Raw genomic sequence first — 15753 nt, 5'->3', positions numbered from 1 at the left:
TTTGTTCTGAATTCATATTCATATCACAATGTGGAGCTGTTCTAATAGTCTACTATTGCCGTTTTATTGAAAATTTTAAGTGTAAAAATCTGGCTAATGATTTTTTATTTCCCTTTCGTTCTGTCTCTTTCTTCTTTTCTTTCTTTTTCTTTCTATTTTTTCTTTAAATTTAGAAGTGTAGGAGCAGTGGAGAATTTAGTCTTGGTTAATTGCTCAGCTCATGAGAGAATCATGCATGTCAAACTACTGATTCACTTTGGAAATTGACAGTTTGATTTACTTATTTATGAATAAGGGCATGTCTTTTTCATTCTAATGTTAAAACTGGTGAGCCCTCTGAAGTGGACAGCTATTATGTGTCATAGTTGATTTATGCATAATTTGTGCCACTTCCCCACAAACACAATTGAAAATGGAAATACGGCACATTCTTTTGTCTGTTTTTTAAAGTTTCCTTTTACAATCTTTATGTAGGAATTAAGAGGACAAAACCTCCAGTTTGTTAGCATGTTAAATATTTAATGTTAGGAAGTCATGGCTAAGTCCTTTGATTATGTTTCTAAAATTTATTTGTGGAAAGCCTGCCAGATCTCAAATCCTACCATTTCAGAGTTTATGAATTCTTAAAGACTATTCATCTTGTAATTAAAAATCGTATTTGAGCATGAAACTGCTTGAGTGGCACCAGTAGATTATAAAAAGGGGTAAAAGTGTCTCAGCAGGGCTTTTAGCTGTTTGTCTGGAAAACACTCATGCAAACATTCCCACCCACCACCATCATTCTGCATGGTAAATAAGCTCTATCTTAAGAGCCTGTAGAGTTAAACAGTTTAATAGAAATAACTTTCTGGTCATTCTCTCTCTTTCCAGTTGATTCGATGTCATCAGTCCCGTGGTGGAGCCTGTGGAGACAACATTCAGTCTTATACTGCCACAGTCATTAGTGCTGCTAAAGTAAGTATCCAGTAGTCTCTAGGAGGTACGATTTTGTGGAGTAATTATCACGTTCCCTTTTCATTTGCAAAGGTCGAACAAACTTAAGTAAGTCAGAATTATTTTGTCACTCAAGAGAACTGGTGACTTAAAATGATTAGGTATTTAATCTCTTAAGTTTCCTAAATCATACTTTATATTCTATTGTAATGATTATAAGGTTTGTATTTATCCAATTTAAAATATTTAAGTCTGTTAGCTAGGTCAAAGTCTGTAATCTAATTACTTTGGAAAGAAGCTTTACATGTTTTAAGTAGTAACTTCTGGATTTGTGTGTGTGTGCGTGTGTGTGTGTGTGTGTGTGATTTGCATCATTCTACCTATACTGACATCCCTTTGCATTTTTGAACATTTATGAATCTTCTTGACATAAAAAAAAATATTATTCCTTAACAAAACTTTGAGCGAAATCCCTGGCGCATTCAAAGATCCTTTCATGTCACAGAGCTGCCCCCTGCATGTTTGTCAAGTGAGTTCTTTTTGTGTATGTGCGAGGGTTAATTATGATGATGGCTCGTAAACTTTATGCTGATTATAAGGTATCCTTATAATCACCATCCTTTTGAATTGTGAAGTATACAACAAAACAATTCTAATAATAGGGATGACATAGTGAATCTAAATGACAGCATGTAATAGAAAGCACAACTATTCAGAAAAGAACAACAGTTTAAAACAAACCACAGGGAGGGAATCAAAGGTCACACTGTTTTATGTAAAACAAATACAAAAATACTTCAAGACTGATCACAAATGCTTACATGATGTGGTTTGATGAGAGAAGCATTACATATTTTTCACTCAAAGGGAATTATTGAATGGCTTTTTGCTTACAGCCCTATATATTTTAGATTTCAGAATCTTTATAAGAATGGTTTACTTTTCTCCTCTGTATGAAAAAATTATGGTTATTTCAGTGAAGAGAAATCTGAAACAGAGTAATTAGGCAGCATCAGTGTTATTTAGCCGACTTAGTTCCAGTTTTCCATGATAAGAACATAAAAATGACTTCCATAATTAAGTAGTGTAGTTATAAATATATTACTTTATAATTTTTACTGTTATATTATAGATTACACTCCTGTTATATTAGTATGTTCACTTGTGAAAATTTATCATGGTGTACACTTATAATTCCTGTACTTTGTTGTCTAAGTGGATATAGAACTTTGCTAAGGAAAGAAAAATCTCACAAAGATACTGTCATATTTAGATACCTTCTCCAGAGAATTCTATCTAATGTTTATGAATAAACAATGGCATAGATAAACAATAAGGATTTACTGTATAGCACAGGGAACTATATTCAATATCTTGTAATAACCTATAATGGAAAATAATCTGAAAAAAAATATGTAGTGGAATCACTTTCCCATACACCTGAAACTAACACAATCTTGTAAATCAACTATAATTCAGTTAAAAAAAAATAAACAATGGCAATATTATGAAAACTCTTCTATAGAATAAAAAGGTCAGGTTATGCCTCATCTTGTTTCATGATTTAAGATCACCTTGATATTGAAACTTAACAAGAGCATTATGAAAAAGGAAAGCTATAGTCCTGTCTTGCTCATTAACATAGATAGGAAAAATCCTAAACAAAATACTAGCAGAAAAAAAAAATACACAGAGGGATGATGTGTCATAATCCATTTGGGATAATTCCACAATTAAGGCTGGTTTACTACTCAAAATCAGTGAGTGTAATTTGCCACATTAGCAGAATAAAGGAGAAAATGATACAAATTATCTCAATATATGCACCAAAAGCGTTTGATAAAATCGAACATATATGCATTGATAAAACATTTTAGTAAATAGTGATAGTTTCTGGTTCTCTAGAATTCAGTTTTTCTCAAATTGCCAAACTATTTAAACATAGTAGACATGGTCTGTTTCTGATCATTTCACTATCTGGCTCCCTTTTAGTTGTGTTTTTGTTGTTTACTGTTAGTTCTCATTTATGATGTCTTGACTCCTTGTTTGCTAGAATTTTTAAAAAAGATTTGTAGAAACAGATGTGAGTTTGAGATCTAGGCTTGGATCATCTTAATCCAATTTCACAGATTGAGAATTACTTAAATTATTTAAATAAAGGTCACCTGAAATAGCTGTAAGATCCTGATTACTACAGGTTCACTCTTATTTCTATTGTATGTCCCTTTATGTTTCAACCCAAAGCATGCAGGGAAAGTAGACCCCCTTGAACATGACTACCTAGTTCCACAAGTCTATCAAAAGCACTACTCAGTCTCTTAGAAGCCCCCTCTAGAATCATCCTGTGCATTTAGGCCTAAATACCAGCTCACATGTCTGGATTTCTTTGTTCTCTTGGATTTTGACCTAGTAACTCATCACTATTTTGTTCAATATTCAGTAACTTCAAGCAGAATTAAAGAAAAATAAACTCCCCGGTTTTCCTACTTGTTTTCATTGGTAGGATTGATCTGATTTACCTAGCCTGTCATTACTGAAAATAGAAAATAAAATTTCTTCTTATTATTTCTTACGATTTTAATAATTTCTAGGTAATATGATATATTACCATGAGATATATAACATGGAGAATATTTGAAAAGCCATGTAGTATGTGCTCCTTAAGAGAATACTACACTTTCTTTGACAGAGTAATCATTAATATTTTTCTCTCTCTGACGACTGCTTCTCATGTGGCTTCATGTAGGTTAACCACTTTGTTATATAGAAGGATTAATTATTAAATTTTTAATTCTTCTTTATGTCTCACATTACAATTGTAAGTATAAATTATATTAATTATATATGTGCTTGGATCTCCTTCAAGGAAATAATCTTTTTTGCCCACCCCGGATTTTCAAATAGCACTTAAAATTCATCTTTCCAAATAATTTGGCTTTCCTTATGAAGAATATAATAGCGGAAAATTCTCTGAGGTCGTATTGAAGGAAGAATTTTAATATTGAAATTGTTCAAATTGGATTATTTTGAAACATTTATTAAAACACTCCCAAACTCATTCTACTAGGCCACCATCACCCTGATACCAAAAGCAGAAAAAGATACAACAAAAAAAATTACAGACCAATATCACGGATGAATATAGGTGCAAAAATCCTCAACAAAATACCAGCAAACAGAATCCAACAACACATTAAAAGGATCATACACCATGGTCAAGTGGGATTTATCCCAGGGATGCAAGGATTCTTAAATATATGCAAATCAATCAGTGTGATATACCATATTAATAAATTGAAGAATAAGAGCCATATGATCATCTCAATAGATGCAGAAAAAGCTTTTGACAAAGTTCAACACCTATTTATGATAAAAATTCTCCAGAAAGGGGGCACAGAGGGAACCTACCTCAACATAATGAAGGCCCATATACGACAAACCCACAGCAAACATCATTCTCAGTGGTGAAAAACTGAAAGCATTTCTTCTAAGATCAGGAACAAGACAAAGATGTCCACTCTTGCCACTGTTATTCAACATAGTTTTAGAAGTCCTAGCCATGGCAATTAGAGAAGAAAAAGAAAGAAAAGGACTACAAATTGGAAAAGAAGAAGTAAAACTGTCACTATTTGCCGATTACATGATACTATACATAGAGAATCCTAAAGATGCCACCAGAAAGCTACTAGAGCTAATCAATGAATTTGGTAAAGTTGCAGGATACAGAATTAATGCACAGAGATCTCTTGCATTCCTATACACTGACAACGAAAGATCAGAAAGAGAAATTAAGGAGACAATCCCATTCACCATTGCAACAAAAAGAATAAAATACCTAGGAATAAACCTACCTAAGGAGGTAAAAGACCTGTACTCAGAAAACTATAAGACACTGGTGAAAGAAATCAAAGATGATACAAACAGGTGGAGAGATATACCATGTTCTTGGATTGGAAGAATCAATATTGTGAAAATGACTGTTCTACCCAAAGCAATCTACGGAGTCAGTGCAATCCCTATCAAATTACCAATGGCATTTTTTACAGAACTAGAACAAAAAATCTTAAAATTTGTATGGAGACTCAAAAGACCCTGAATAGCCAAAGTAATTTTGCGGGAAAAAAAACGGAGCTGGAGGAATCAGACTCCCTGACTTCAGACTATACTACAAAGCCACAGTAAGCAAGACAATATGGTACTGGCATAAAAACATAAATACAGATTGATGGAACAGGATAGAAAGCCCAGAGATAAACCTACACACGTATGGTCACCTTACATTCAGTAAAGGAGGCAAGGATATACAATAGACAAAAGACAGCCTCTTCAATAAGTGGTGCTGGGAAATCTGGACAGCTACATGTAAAAGAATGAAATTAGAACACTTCCTAACACCATACACAAAAATAAACTCCAAATGGATTAAAGACCTAAATGTAAGACCAGACACTATAAAACTCTTAAAGGAAAGCATAGGAAGAACACTCTTTGGCATAAATCACAGCAAGATCTTTTTTGATCCACCTCCTTGAGTAATGGAAATAAAAACAAAAATAAACAATGGAAATGGACAAACGGACCTAATGAAACTTAAAAGTTTTTGCGCAGCAAAGGAAACTATAAACAATATGAAAAAACAACCCTCAGAATGTGAGAAAATATTTGCAAATGAATCAGTGGACAAAGGATTAATCTCTAAAATGTATAAACAGCTCATGCAGCTCAATATTAAAAAAACAAACAACCCAGTCAAAAAATGGGCAGAAGACCTAAATAGACATTTCTCCAAAGAAGACATACAGATGGCCAAGAAGCACATGAAAAGCTGCTCAACATCACTAATTATTAGAGAAATGCAAATCAAAACTACAATGAGGTATCACCTCACACCGGTCAGAACGGCCATCATCAGAAAATCTACAAACAACAAATGCTGGAGAGGGTGTGGAGAAAAGGGAACCCTCTTGCACTGTTGGTGGGAATGTAAATTGATATAGCCACTATGGAGAACAGTATGGAGGTTCCTTAAAAAACTAAAAATAGAATTACCATATGACCCAGCAATCCCACTACTGGGCATATACCCAGAGAAAACCATAATTCAAAAAGACACATGCACCTCAATGTACATTGCAGCACTGTTTACAATACCCAGGTCATGGAAGCAACATAAGTGTCCATCGACAGATGAATAGATAAAGAAGATGTGGTACATATACACAATGGAATATTACTCAGCCATAAAAAGGAACGAAATTGGATCATTTGTAGAGACGTGGATGGATCCAGAGACTGTCATACAGAGTGAAGTCAGAAAGAGGAAAACAAATAATGCATATATGTGGAATCTAGAAAAATGGTACAAATGAACCGGTTTGCAAGGCAGCAATAGAGACACCGATGTAGAGAAAAAACGGATGGACACCACACAGGGATAGTGGGGTGGGGAGGTGGTGGTGTGAATTGGGAGATTGGGATTGACATGTATACACTAATATGTATAAAGTAGATAACTAATAAGAACCAGCTGTATAAAAAAAGTAAAGTTAAAAAAAATGAAACAAACACTTTTATTGAAAAAGAAAAAGAGACTGGATGGGGCCACCTACCCTTCACCTGGGCCTTTGCAAGGGTCTGCTCCATGATCTTTTGAATGTGCAGAGACCTGTAGCTTTGTTATGCCTGTACATTTTTTCCCAATCATTTTCCCCCACGCTTCCCACACTCCCCACACCTCAGACCGCCCTGCTTCTTTATTCTTTATCACATAAATACCCTGAGCCCCTTGCCTTCAGGGAGGTGCATTTGAGATTTGTTCTCCTGTCTTCTTGCTTGGCTATATTGTGAAGAAAACTTCTCTTTGCTACAAACCTCGATGTCTCAGCTTTTTGGCTTGCTGTGTGTTGGGCAAGATGAACCTGGTTTGGTAACATATGTGTGTGTGTATAATTGTTTATGATTGTCAGTTTATTAGTCTCTCCCACTAGATGGTGAATTCCTTGAGGTCGGGGACTATATTTTGTTCATTTCTGTAAACCCAATATGTAGCAGTCAATAAATGAATTCAATAATGGAATAAATGTAATAATGAATTTGGGAAAAAAAAGAATGCTACACTTCCTTTGACAGAGTAATCATTAATATTCTCTCTCTGATAGCTTCTCATGTGGCTTCATATAGGTTAACCACATTGTTATATAGAAGGAATAATTATTAAATTTTTAATTCTCTTTTATGTCTTACATTACAATTGTAAGTATAAATTATATTAATTGTATATGTGTTTGGATCTCTTCAGAGGAAATAATCTTTTTTTTTTCCTGGATTTTCAAATAGCACTTAAAATTCATCTTTCCAAATAATTTGGCTTTCCTTATAAAGAATATAATAGTGAAAAATTCTCTGAGGTCGTATTGAAGGAAGAAGTTTAATATTGAAATTGTTCAAATTGGATTATTTTGAAATATTTATTAAATCTTGGTCCATATATTCTAGTTACCTTATAACTGTTTTATTTGATTTTTCCTTTTAATGTGTTTTAACCCCAGCGTTGTAAATTGATTTAATAAAAATGCCTCTGTTTTCTCCTGTTATCTGATAACTTCTTAATGACAACTAACAGCTTTTGTGAAAGCAGCACCATTAGTCCTAATGGATAGGGAGGACAACTGATATGGCCTGAGAAAGGTTAAAGATGACTAGTGACCCTTTGGCAAATCTGTCTGCAACAGAACAGAATAAGAACCATGCTCATTTGAATTCTTGGTCACAGTAGATTATCTGACACATTCGTTATAGTCTTATGTTCAGCACTTTACAGTACAGATTAGTTATGTGAATATTCTTGTAATATTCTTCAGATTGTGAGGACACTAGTGCTCGCTGATATGACTCTAACATGGAAACAAATTTCTCCTAGAGGCAAAGGTCTTTACTAATGTAGAAAGCTTCCAGCACCCCTCTCTCACACCCTGCATTAGACCTTATTTGAAAGTTAATGAGCTATGATAGATAGTACCGTCATGTTACTTACTATACAAAGTAAAGATTTGATGACTGTTAAATTTTGGGTTTAATTTTTTGTCCACTGATAAGAAGACCCAACCAATAGTCCTAAGTTGTTGTTTTTTGTTTTTAGAAGCATCATTAACTCTTTCTGTAATATTAGCCTTTAATGCTGAAATATACTACTCTTTTTCCCCTCTTTCTGGAGTTTTTTTCCTAGTTCTCTTCTATTAACTTTTCCCTTTATCTTGTGGTTTGCTTTGGTATGTTACTTCCACTTTCTGTGTGCTCCAGTTATTTTAGTTTTATTCCTTTTCATTGGTATAAGAGCATGAAATAATTAGCTCAAGGGCAAACAGGGAGGATAAACAATTAAAGACTTTAAACCTGAAAGGCATTCCTTTGATAAAGGGATAGCTCCGTTTAAGTGGGAGCATCTCCATTAGCATTAATGGAGTAAGTACATCAGCTGAAGCATCTCAGAGGTTAATCAGGCTTCCTGGCCCGCTTTGACATCAATATACTGTGGCGCCTGGTTTTGTTGGTCCTTCAGAGGCTTTCTTGACAACACTCTAACAGACTTTGTGTAAGTCATTTCTTGTGAATTATTGAAATAAATGTTTGGCTGCTAATTGAGGAGCACTAATGTGTTTTATAATCACTGCAGTTTGAGTTTTTAGCACTAAACAAAACAGTTACAATTGATTTGTGGCTTTTTCTTGGTTTCAGTCAGCTGTAAGTTATATCATTTTGCTTGAATTCAGCAAATGGCTTTGCTGATTATTTTATTTAAGTATTTATTAGGATACACTATTACGGTTTTCATTTCTCCTTCCCAGTATGCATTTGTGTACTGAATTCATGAAGTGTGTGAGATCACAGGTAGTAACAGGAATAGATTACAAGGCAATACTGGATAGTGGTTTGGAGATAGTCCTGGTTTTGAGTTCTGGCTTTGTCGTTGGCTGGCTGTTTGAGCTGCCATTTTCTTTAACTTCTGTAGCCTCAATTTTCTCTTCTTTAAAGAGTAGAGGTGTTTGAGGATATCTATCCAAATCATTTTTGTTAAAGAGCCTTAACCATTTCTGAGTTCATAATCAAGTTTCCGTGGAACGTAGCTACAGTAAAATAATACATATATTATGTATGTTTCTTTTTTTTTTTTTTTGCGGTACGTGGGCCTGTCACTGTTGTGGCCTCTCCCGTTGCGGAGCACAGGCTCCGGACGCGCAGGCTCAGCGGCCATGGCTCACGGGCCCAGCCGCTCCGCGGCATGTGGGATCTTCCTGGATTGGGGCACGAACCCGTGTCCCCTGCATCGGCAGGCAGACTCTCAACTACTGCGCCACCAGGGAAGCCCTGTTTCGTTTTTTTTTTTAGTTCCATCTGGTTGTTGTTTAAATTACATTTAGGCCTTTATAAACAACCTTTTTTTGCCTAGTAGCATTTATAAATTAATATTTGAAATGCTGTATATATAATATACATTTTAAAATTTAGCTGTAGCATATGCTAGAATATAGGTCCATAATTATTTTAAAAAGAGCAAGTCATGGTATTGAAGATTAATTTGAAGTATTTTAATAAAAACTTTTCCTCACAGTATGAGGATATGTGTCTATTGTATCATACATAATTTCTGATATGTCCATGTAATCTAAACAACTTATTTTGGCTCTAATGATTAGATATGTTAATGTGCTTATGAATCACATAATTTTCTCTTTGTTTTCACTTTCTTCCCTTTCGGACAAAAAGAGAAAACCCCGTTACTTAACATGATTGTTTGTTAGTGGTTATGAGAATAATCAGATGAGATTCACATAAAAGAAAACATGCACATGAGTTAGTTTCATCTCTTTGTTTTCAACGAAATGGAACTAAAATGTAATTCTGAAACGTCTTAAGTTGTCTTTAATTGAAATAATATATTAGGACCATTACATTAAATTGTTTTCTGTTAGCAGGGAGAAAAGAACCTTCTTGGTTAATTTTATATGACATTTCATTCATCTAGTAAAAAGTATCTTAGATGGAGACTGTATTTTCTACATGCCAAATCTTGGTGTACAATATTATATAACATCATATTATAGATTTACTTTGGAATCAAAGTTGTTTTCACATATGAATTCTACCAGTATCTCAGTCTTTTTCCTGCTAAAAAGTTGACTCAGTATTAGATTTATACTGTTTAAAAAATAGAACATCACATAGTTGCTACTTCTTAATATTTCACATATTTTAAGTTATATGCATTGAGGAGAGGGGAAAAATAAATATTGTTAATAAAAGTATAATTGTATCCTCATGTGAAACAAACTCTTTGGATAGCTTTATTCTCACCATGCTGGCTTTGGGGAATCTACTGATTCACTCAATCTAATACCAATTTTCTAACTAAAATTTAAGATCGTATAAAAATCAGACTGGGGCTTCCCTGGTGGCGCAGTGGTTGAGAGTCCACCTGCCGATGCAGGGGACACGGGTTCATGCCCTGGTCCAGGAAGATCCCACATGCCGCAGAGTGGCTAGGCCCATAAGCCATGGCCGCTGAGCCAGCATGTCCGGAGCCTGTGCTCCGCAACGAGAGAGGCCACGACAGTGAGAGGCCCACATAACGCAAAAAAAAAAAAAAAAAAAAAAAAAAATCAGACTGAATTTCTGTGACAGTGCACTGCTACATATAAGCTTGTTAGAGAATAAAGAATTTAATGTGAATTAACAAAACATGTATTACTATTTAGAATCCAAATACTGATGTGAAGTCATACATTTTACCTTTCATTGTATAGACATTGAAAACTGGCCTGACAATGGTTGGGAAGGTGGTGACTCAGCTGACAGGCACGCTGCCTTCAGGTGTGACAGAAGATGATGTCGCCATCCATAGTAATTCAAGGCGGAGTCCTCTGGTCCCAGGCATCATCACAGTAATCGACACTGAGACAGTTGGAGAGGGCCAGGTAAGAACATGTGATGCATGTAATGTTCATTTTGTGCAGAGGATGGAGTAACTAACAATATCATTTGGGATCAAGATCATACAAAATGTATTTGGAGATGTGTTAATTTGGAATTGTAGAAAATTAAGGTTATCTCAGATTAGAATTTTGTTTTTTTCAAAAAATGATGAGTAATTATTGTACAACACAGGGAATATAGCCAATATTTTATAAAAACTATAAATGGTGTAGACCCTTTTAAAAAATGATGAGTAACTTGTTAAAACCTATTATTTCAGACATTGTTAATGTATCAAACCTGAAGGTAAAATTGAGGTTCTATAGAAATCTCTTGCTATCTCTTCATCAGGACATTTGTTCCATAAATAAATAATTATATATCTCATTTATACTGTTTAGTACTGTTTCTTTTTTTTAATGACACTTGTTATAACTTAGACTAATTATGACTAATTATGATGGTAATAAATGACAATAATATTAATAAATTGTATTACAAATTTTATTACAGGTACCTCCTTATAAATATGGAAAAATATAAAAAAATCTCAAAGAGTGTATTAGAATATATAAATGGTAATAACTTATTATAAGATCTTATATCTTCACATAAAATAGATTTTTACAGCCTATGTTCAGAAACATTTAGGAGTGATTATAAACATGGAGAAATACGTTATGCTTATGTAAGTCTTGCTAGAAAGAAACCAGTTGGGTTTTGTTTTTCTCCCTCATACATTCATAGACAGTATTTTCTTTTGAATCATGGTCATGAATTTTAAAATACATTTCTGAAAGGAAGGTAATTTTCATGGTTTGTGATCCTTGCTATAAATACACAATGTAAACCTGATTACTAGAATGAGATAGGAGTAGAGCAAGATTTGGAAATAGAAATTATTTTAATTTTATATAGAATTTATATTTAATTCCATTTTCAGAACATAAGTATGTGAGCCATTAAAATATTAACCCTAAATATTGCATGTTCTTTTGAGAATATCTGCTTCCAGTATATGTGGTTCTACATCTTGATGAAAGATTACATTTGGCTGGTACTCATATACTAATTCCTATAGTAAGATCAAGTGGCATTTCAAAAAAATATGGACTGTGCTGCAATTAAAACACCCCCAAAAATCTTTGAATTTCTGGGTTATTGAATCTGGCTATTATATTTTATTTAAAATCTGAATAATACAATTCTCTGCCTTTCCCATCTTAACTTTGTGGTTAATCAGATATGTTACAGACTTGTATTCCTGTTTAAAACTCATTTTAATGAAGTGCTAGCAAACTTTTCAGTTGACTGTAATGACTTTTTTTTTTAAGTTGTGTTAATTAGCTCAAGTTGATAGACACATACAGATGTTCTCTTTTTAAATTGGAATTAAATATATAAACCCTTAGTGTTTTATGAGTGTTAAAGTAAAAAATATTTTCTTTTGTCCTTCGATTCTTAATTAATTCACCTCCAAGGCCACCCACATTTACTAAGTAGTAACAACCCTCCTCAACACTGTCTAGTTTGGTGAGTGGATTGAAATCTGTTAAGAATCTAGCATTTGTTGACAGACTGATTTGTGGTAATTTAAAAGTTGAAAATGTTATCTCATTATTTTTGATGAAATAGAGCTATAACTCATTAATTTATGTAATGAGTAAAAAGAAAAATTTAATTTATACGAAAAGCATAGAATTTGGTCTTGTGTTTTCACATGTGGTTTCTTTGGGGTTTTTTTCCCCCTAGTTCTTTGTTAACTTTTTATAACTTTAAATTGGAATTCTCACATTTGGAATATGGAAGTGAACAGCAGATTGTACAAAAGTTCATTTTTCTGTATAAGTGCATTGTTAACCCTGGAAACAAGTAAAGTTGTTCATTAGGAAATAAGAATCATAGAAATGTTAGCTTTTAAAAGTTAAAAAAGTGAAAGTGTTGCTCAACCTGAAAAGTTTTATCTTTTCTATTATTTGTTGGGAGCATAATCTCTTTTCATTCCTACTTACAACATATTCTGCAGTTTTGATTGATTTAAAAATTCTATTAAAAGACAGGAAATAAATAATAAGTTGCTATGTGCATTTTTAAGGAATTATAAATATTTTTTTAAGCAATAAAATTTCCTCAATATAATACTGTCTTCTTTTATTAATGTGAATCTGTTTTTTGTCAGGAAGACATTTTTGTCTCTAATAAATAGTTCAGTTGAAGTACAAAGCTGTTTTTAGGTTATGCTGGATTGTATTAGAAAGACTGCAGTGGTTAATGTCATGGATTTATCACTTTTAGCCCTTTCCCACTGATGTTTGACCTTAGCTGTAGTGTTTCTTCTTGTCCCTATACATATCAGGAACTAAAGCTGACATTATGTGCACTTTTGCTGTTTAAAGCCATTGAGCCTTTAATAAATATATTTTCATGTTTACAGGGATAGTGTATAAAATTTGATTCACCATCTTTCTGATGCTGAATTGATTAGTTTGATTTGATGGTGACAGGATCACTGTATGGTGCCTGCATTAAAGGGGAATGTATTTGCTTGACTTTGTCCATTTTTATCTGTGTTACTTTCATGTTTTATTTAAAAGCATTTCGTGGCTAGGATAAGTTAAGCGATAAAATTTGCCTTTATAAATTTATATAATTTTAGTTTAACAAGGTGGCAAAGTCTCTAATCAAAGAAAAACGCTCCAGAATGATAACATAAACTAGAGCTATTTCTTGCCCTGGTTGCAAATACAAGTGTTATTCATAGTAATTTGATGGTTCCTATGGTGTTTGTCTATCTTTTTGTTCATATGATAAAGCCTTATCCACCTTGTATCCACCTTGCTTTGCTTTGTTTTAACAAACGCAAGTTGTTGCTACATATACTTGGGGGTTTAGACTGTTTAGTTAAGTAGTGAGTAAAAATTAAATGTCTCAGGACAACTGTATTGGGATATCGCTGGTATTGATTTGATATTGATATTTTAGGCAAGATGATGATGCAGTGGAGACAATCTCTACAAACGTATCTGGTTGTTATATTTGTGAAGTTCATAAAGAGAACATTCGAAGAATCCTATATAGTGGCATGAGGTTTTGGTATTCACCAAGATTAATGAGCCTTTTTGCTGGATGGCTTCTGTATTAGTACCATCAAGTAGAGTACTCAGTGCTAATTGTATTGGAAGGAGAGGTATAGGGTTATAATATATGAAAGGAAAGGGAATCATAAGATTGAGTTAAAATAGAGAAGTGGGCAAAGGACAAAATATTTCAGTGAAAAAATAAAATACTTACAAATGGTGTAAAATCTTTAGACTTGACTTGTTATGAGAGAAAGACAAAACTACCCTAAGATACCACTTGTCACCTATCAGCATGAAAGAAATCAAAAAGCTTGCAGTATACTCTACATTTTTTTAATACTCTTTTAAAAGAATATATTTATTTATTTGGCTGTGCCTGGCATGCGGGATCTTTTTAGTTGTGGCATGTGGGATCTTTTATTAGTTGCGGCATGCAGGATCTTGTTTTAGTTGTGGCACACGGGATCTTTAGTTGCAGCATGTGGGATCTAGTTCCCTGACCAGGGATCAAACCCAGCCCCCCCTGCATTGGGAGCATGGAGTCTTAGCCATTGGATCACCGGGGAAGTCCCTGCTCTACATTTTTCACTTTTAATTTTGAAATAATTGTAGACTCACAGTAAGTTGAAGATAGTTTCCCCAAACTGTGACATCTTATATAACTGTCGTAAAATATCAAAACCAGGATATTGACAATGACGCTTTACTGTTAACTAGGCTACAGACCATATTCAGCTCTCACCATTTGTTTTACTTGCATTCATTTGTGTGTGTATCCAGACTATTGAAAGAACTCCTATAACTGAATAATAAAAAGATAAATAGCCTTATTTTAAAATGAGCAAAGGATTTGAATAGCCATCTTTCCAAATATGATATGCCAGGGGCCAGTAAGCAGAAATGAGAGCCCTGGTACACTGCTGGTGGGGACATAAAATTGTACAGCCGCTTCGGAAAGGAGTTATTACCATTTGACTCAGCAATTTGTCTCTGAAGAGATTTGCTCTTAGGAGATATATTACCAAAAGAAATGAAAATATATTTTCATGTAAAAACTTGTACATGAATGTTCGTAGCAGCATAATTTGTAATAGCCAAAAAATAGGAGCAGCCCAAATGTACATCAACTGATTGATGGATGGTTAAATAAAATGTGGTATATACATACAGTGTAATATTGTTTAGCAATAAGAAGAAGTGAAGTAGTGATTCATGCTACAAAATGAATGAACCTTGAAAATCTTACGCTTAGTGGAAGAAGCCAGTCGCAAATGAATACATATTGTATGAATCTATTTATATGAAATGTCCAGAATAGGGAAATCTACATAGAGAGGAAATAGATTGGTTGCCTAGGGCTTGGAGTTTGGAGGGAATCAGGTGGGGAGTGACTGTTAATGGTTATGAAGTTTCTTTTGGGTGAAGAAAGTGTTCTAAATTGGATTGTCATAATGGTTGCACAACTCTGTATGTATACCATATTTCCTAAAGCAATCTATCAGTTATTTAGCAGACTAAGTTTAACACACTTTCCTGGAGACTGCTCCTATAAGTTTCTTCTCTCTTTCTTGTTTTCCTTACCTAACATTTTTGAAAGTCAAATGGAAGAATGGAAAAGAGAGATGAGAGAAATAATTTATAACCCATGTTTCCCCCACTTGTGGTAAAATATATATAACATAAAATTTGCCATTCAGCCATTTTTAAGTTTACAATTCAGTGATACTAAGTACATTCACAATGTTGTACAACCATTGCCATTATCCATGTC

At 33.8% G+C, this 15753-nt stretch overlaps 1 protein-coding gene across 13 annotated transcripts in view; it reads left to right on the top strand.

Moving 5' to 3' along the window:
- BCAS3 (BCAS3 microtubule associated cell migration factor) overlaps positions 1 to 15753 on the top strand; it is a 571522-nt gene that overhangs the window by 148586 nt on the left and 407183 nt on the right. For all 13 annotated transcript variants that reach the window (XM_033847806.2, XM_073797378.1, XM_073797379.1 and 10 more), the window contains exons 11-12: positions 871 to 954; positions 10734 to 10904. In XM_033847806.2, the coding sequence (XP_033703697.1) occupies positions 871 to 954; positions 10734 to 10904 (255 nt within the window). The remainder of the gene's footprint in view (positions 1 to 870; positions 955 to 10733; positions 10905 to 15753) is intronic.

The sequence above is a fragment of the Tursiops truncatus genome, chromosome 20 (genome assembly GCF_011762595.2).
Source record: "Tursiops truncatus isolate mTurTru1 chromosome 20, mTurTru1.mat.Y, whole genome shotgun sequence".
NCBI lineage: Eukaryota > Metazoa > Chordata > Mammalia > Artiodactyla > Delphinidae > Tursiops > Tursiops truncatus.
The sequence above is the reverse complement of the archived record's forward strand: the minus strand, read 5'-3'. Positions and strand labels throughout refer to the sequence as shown.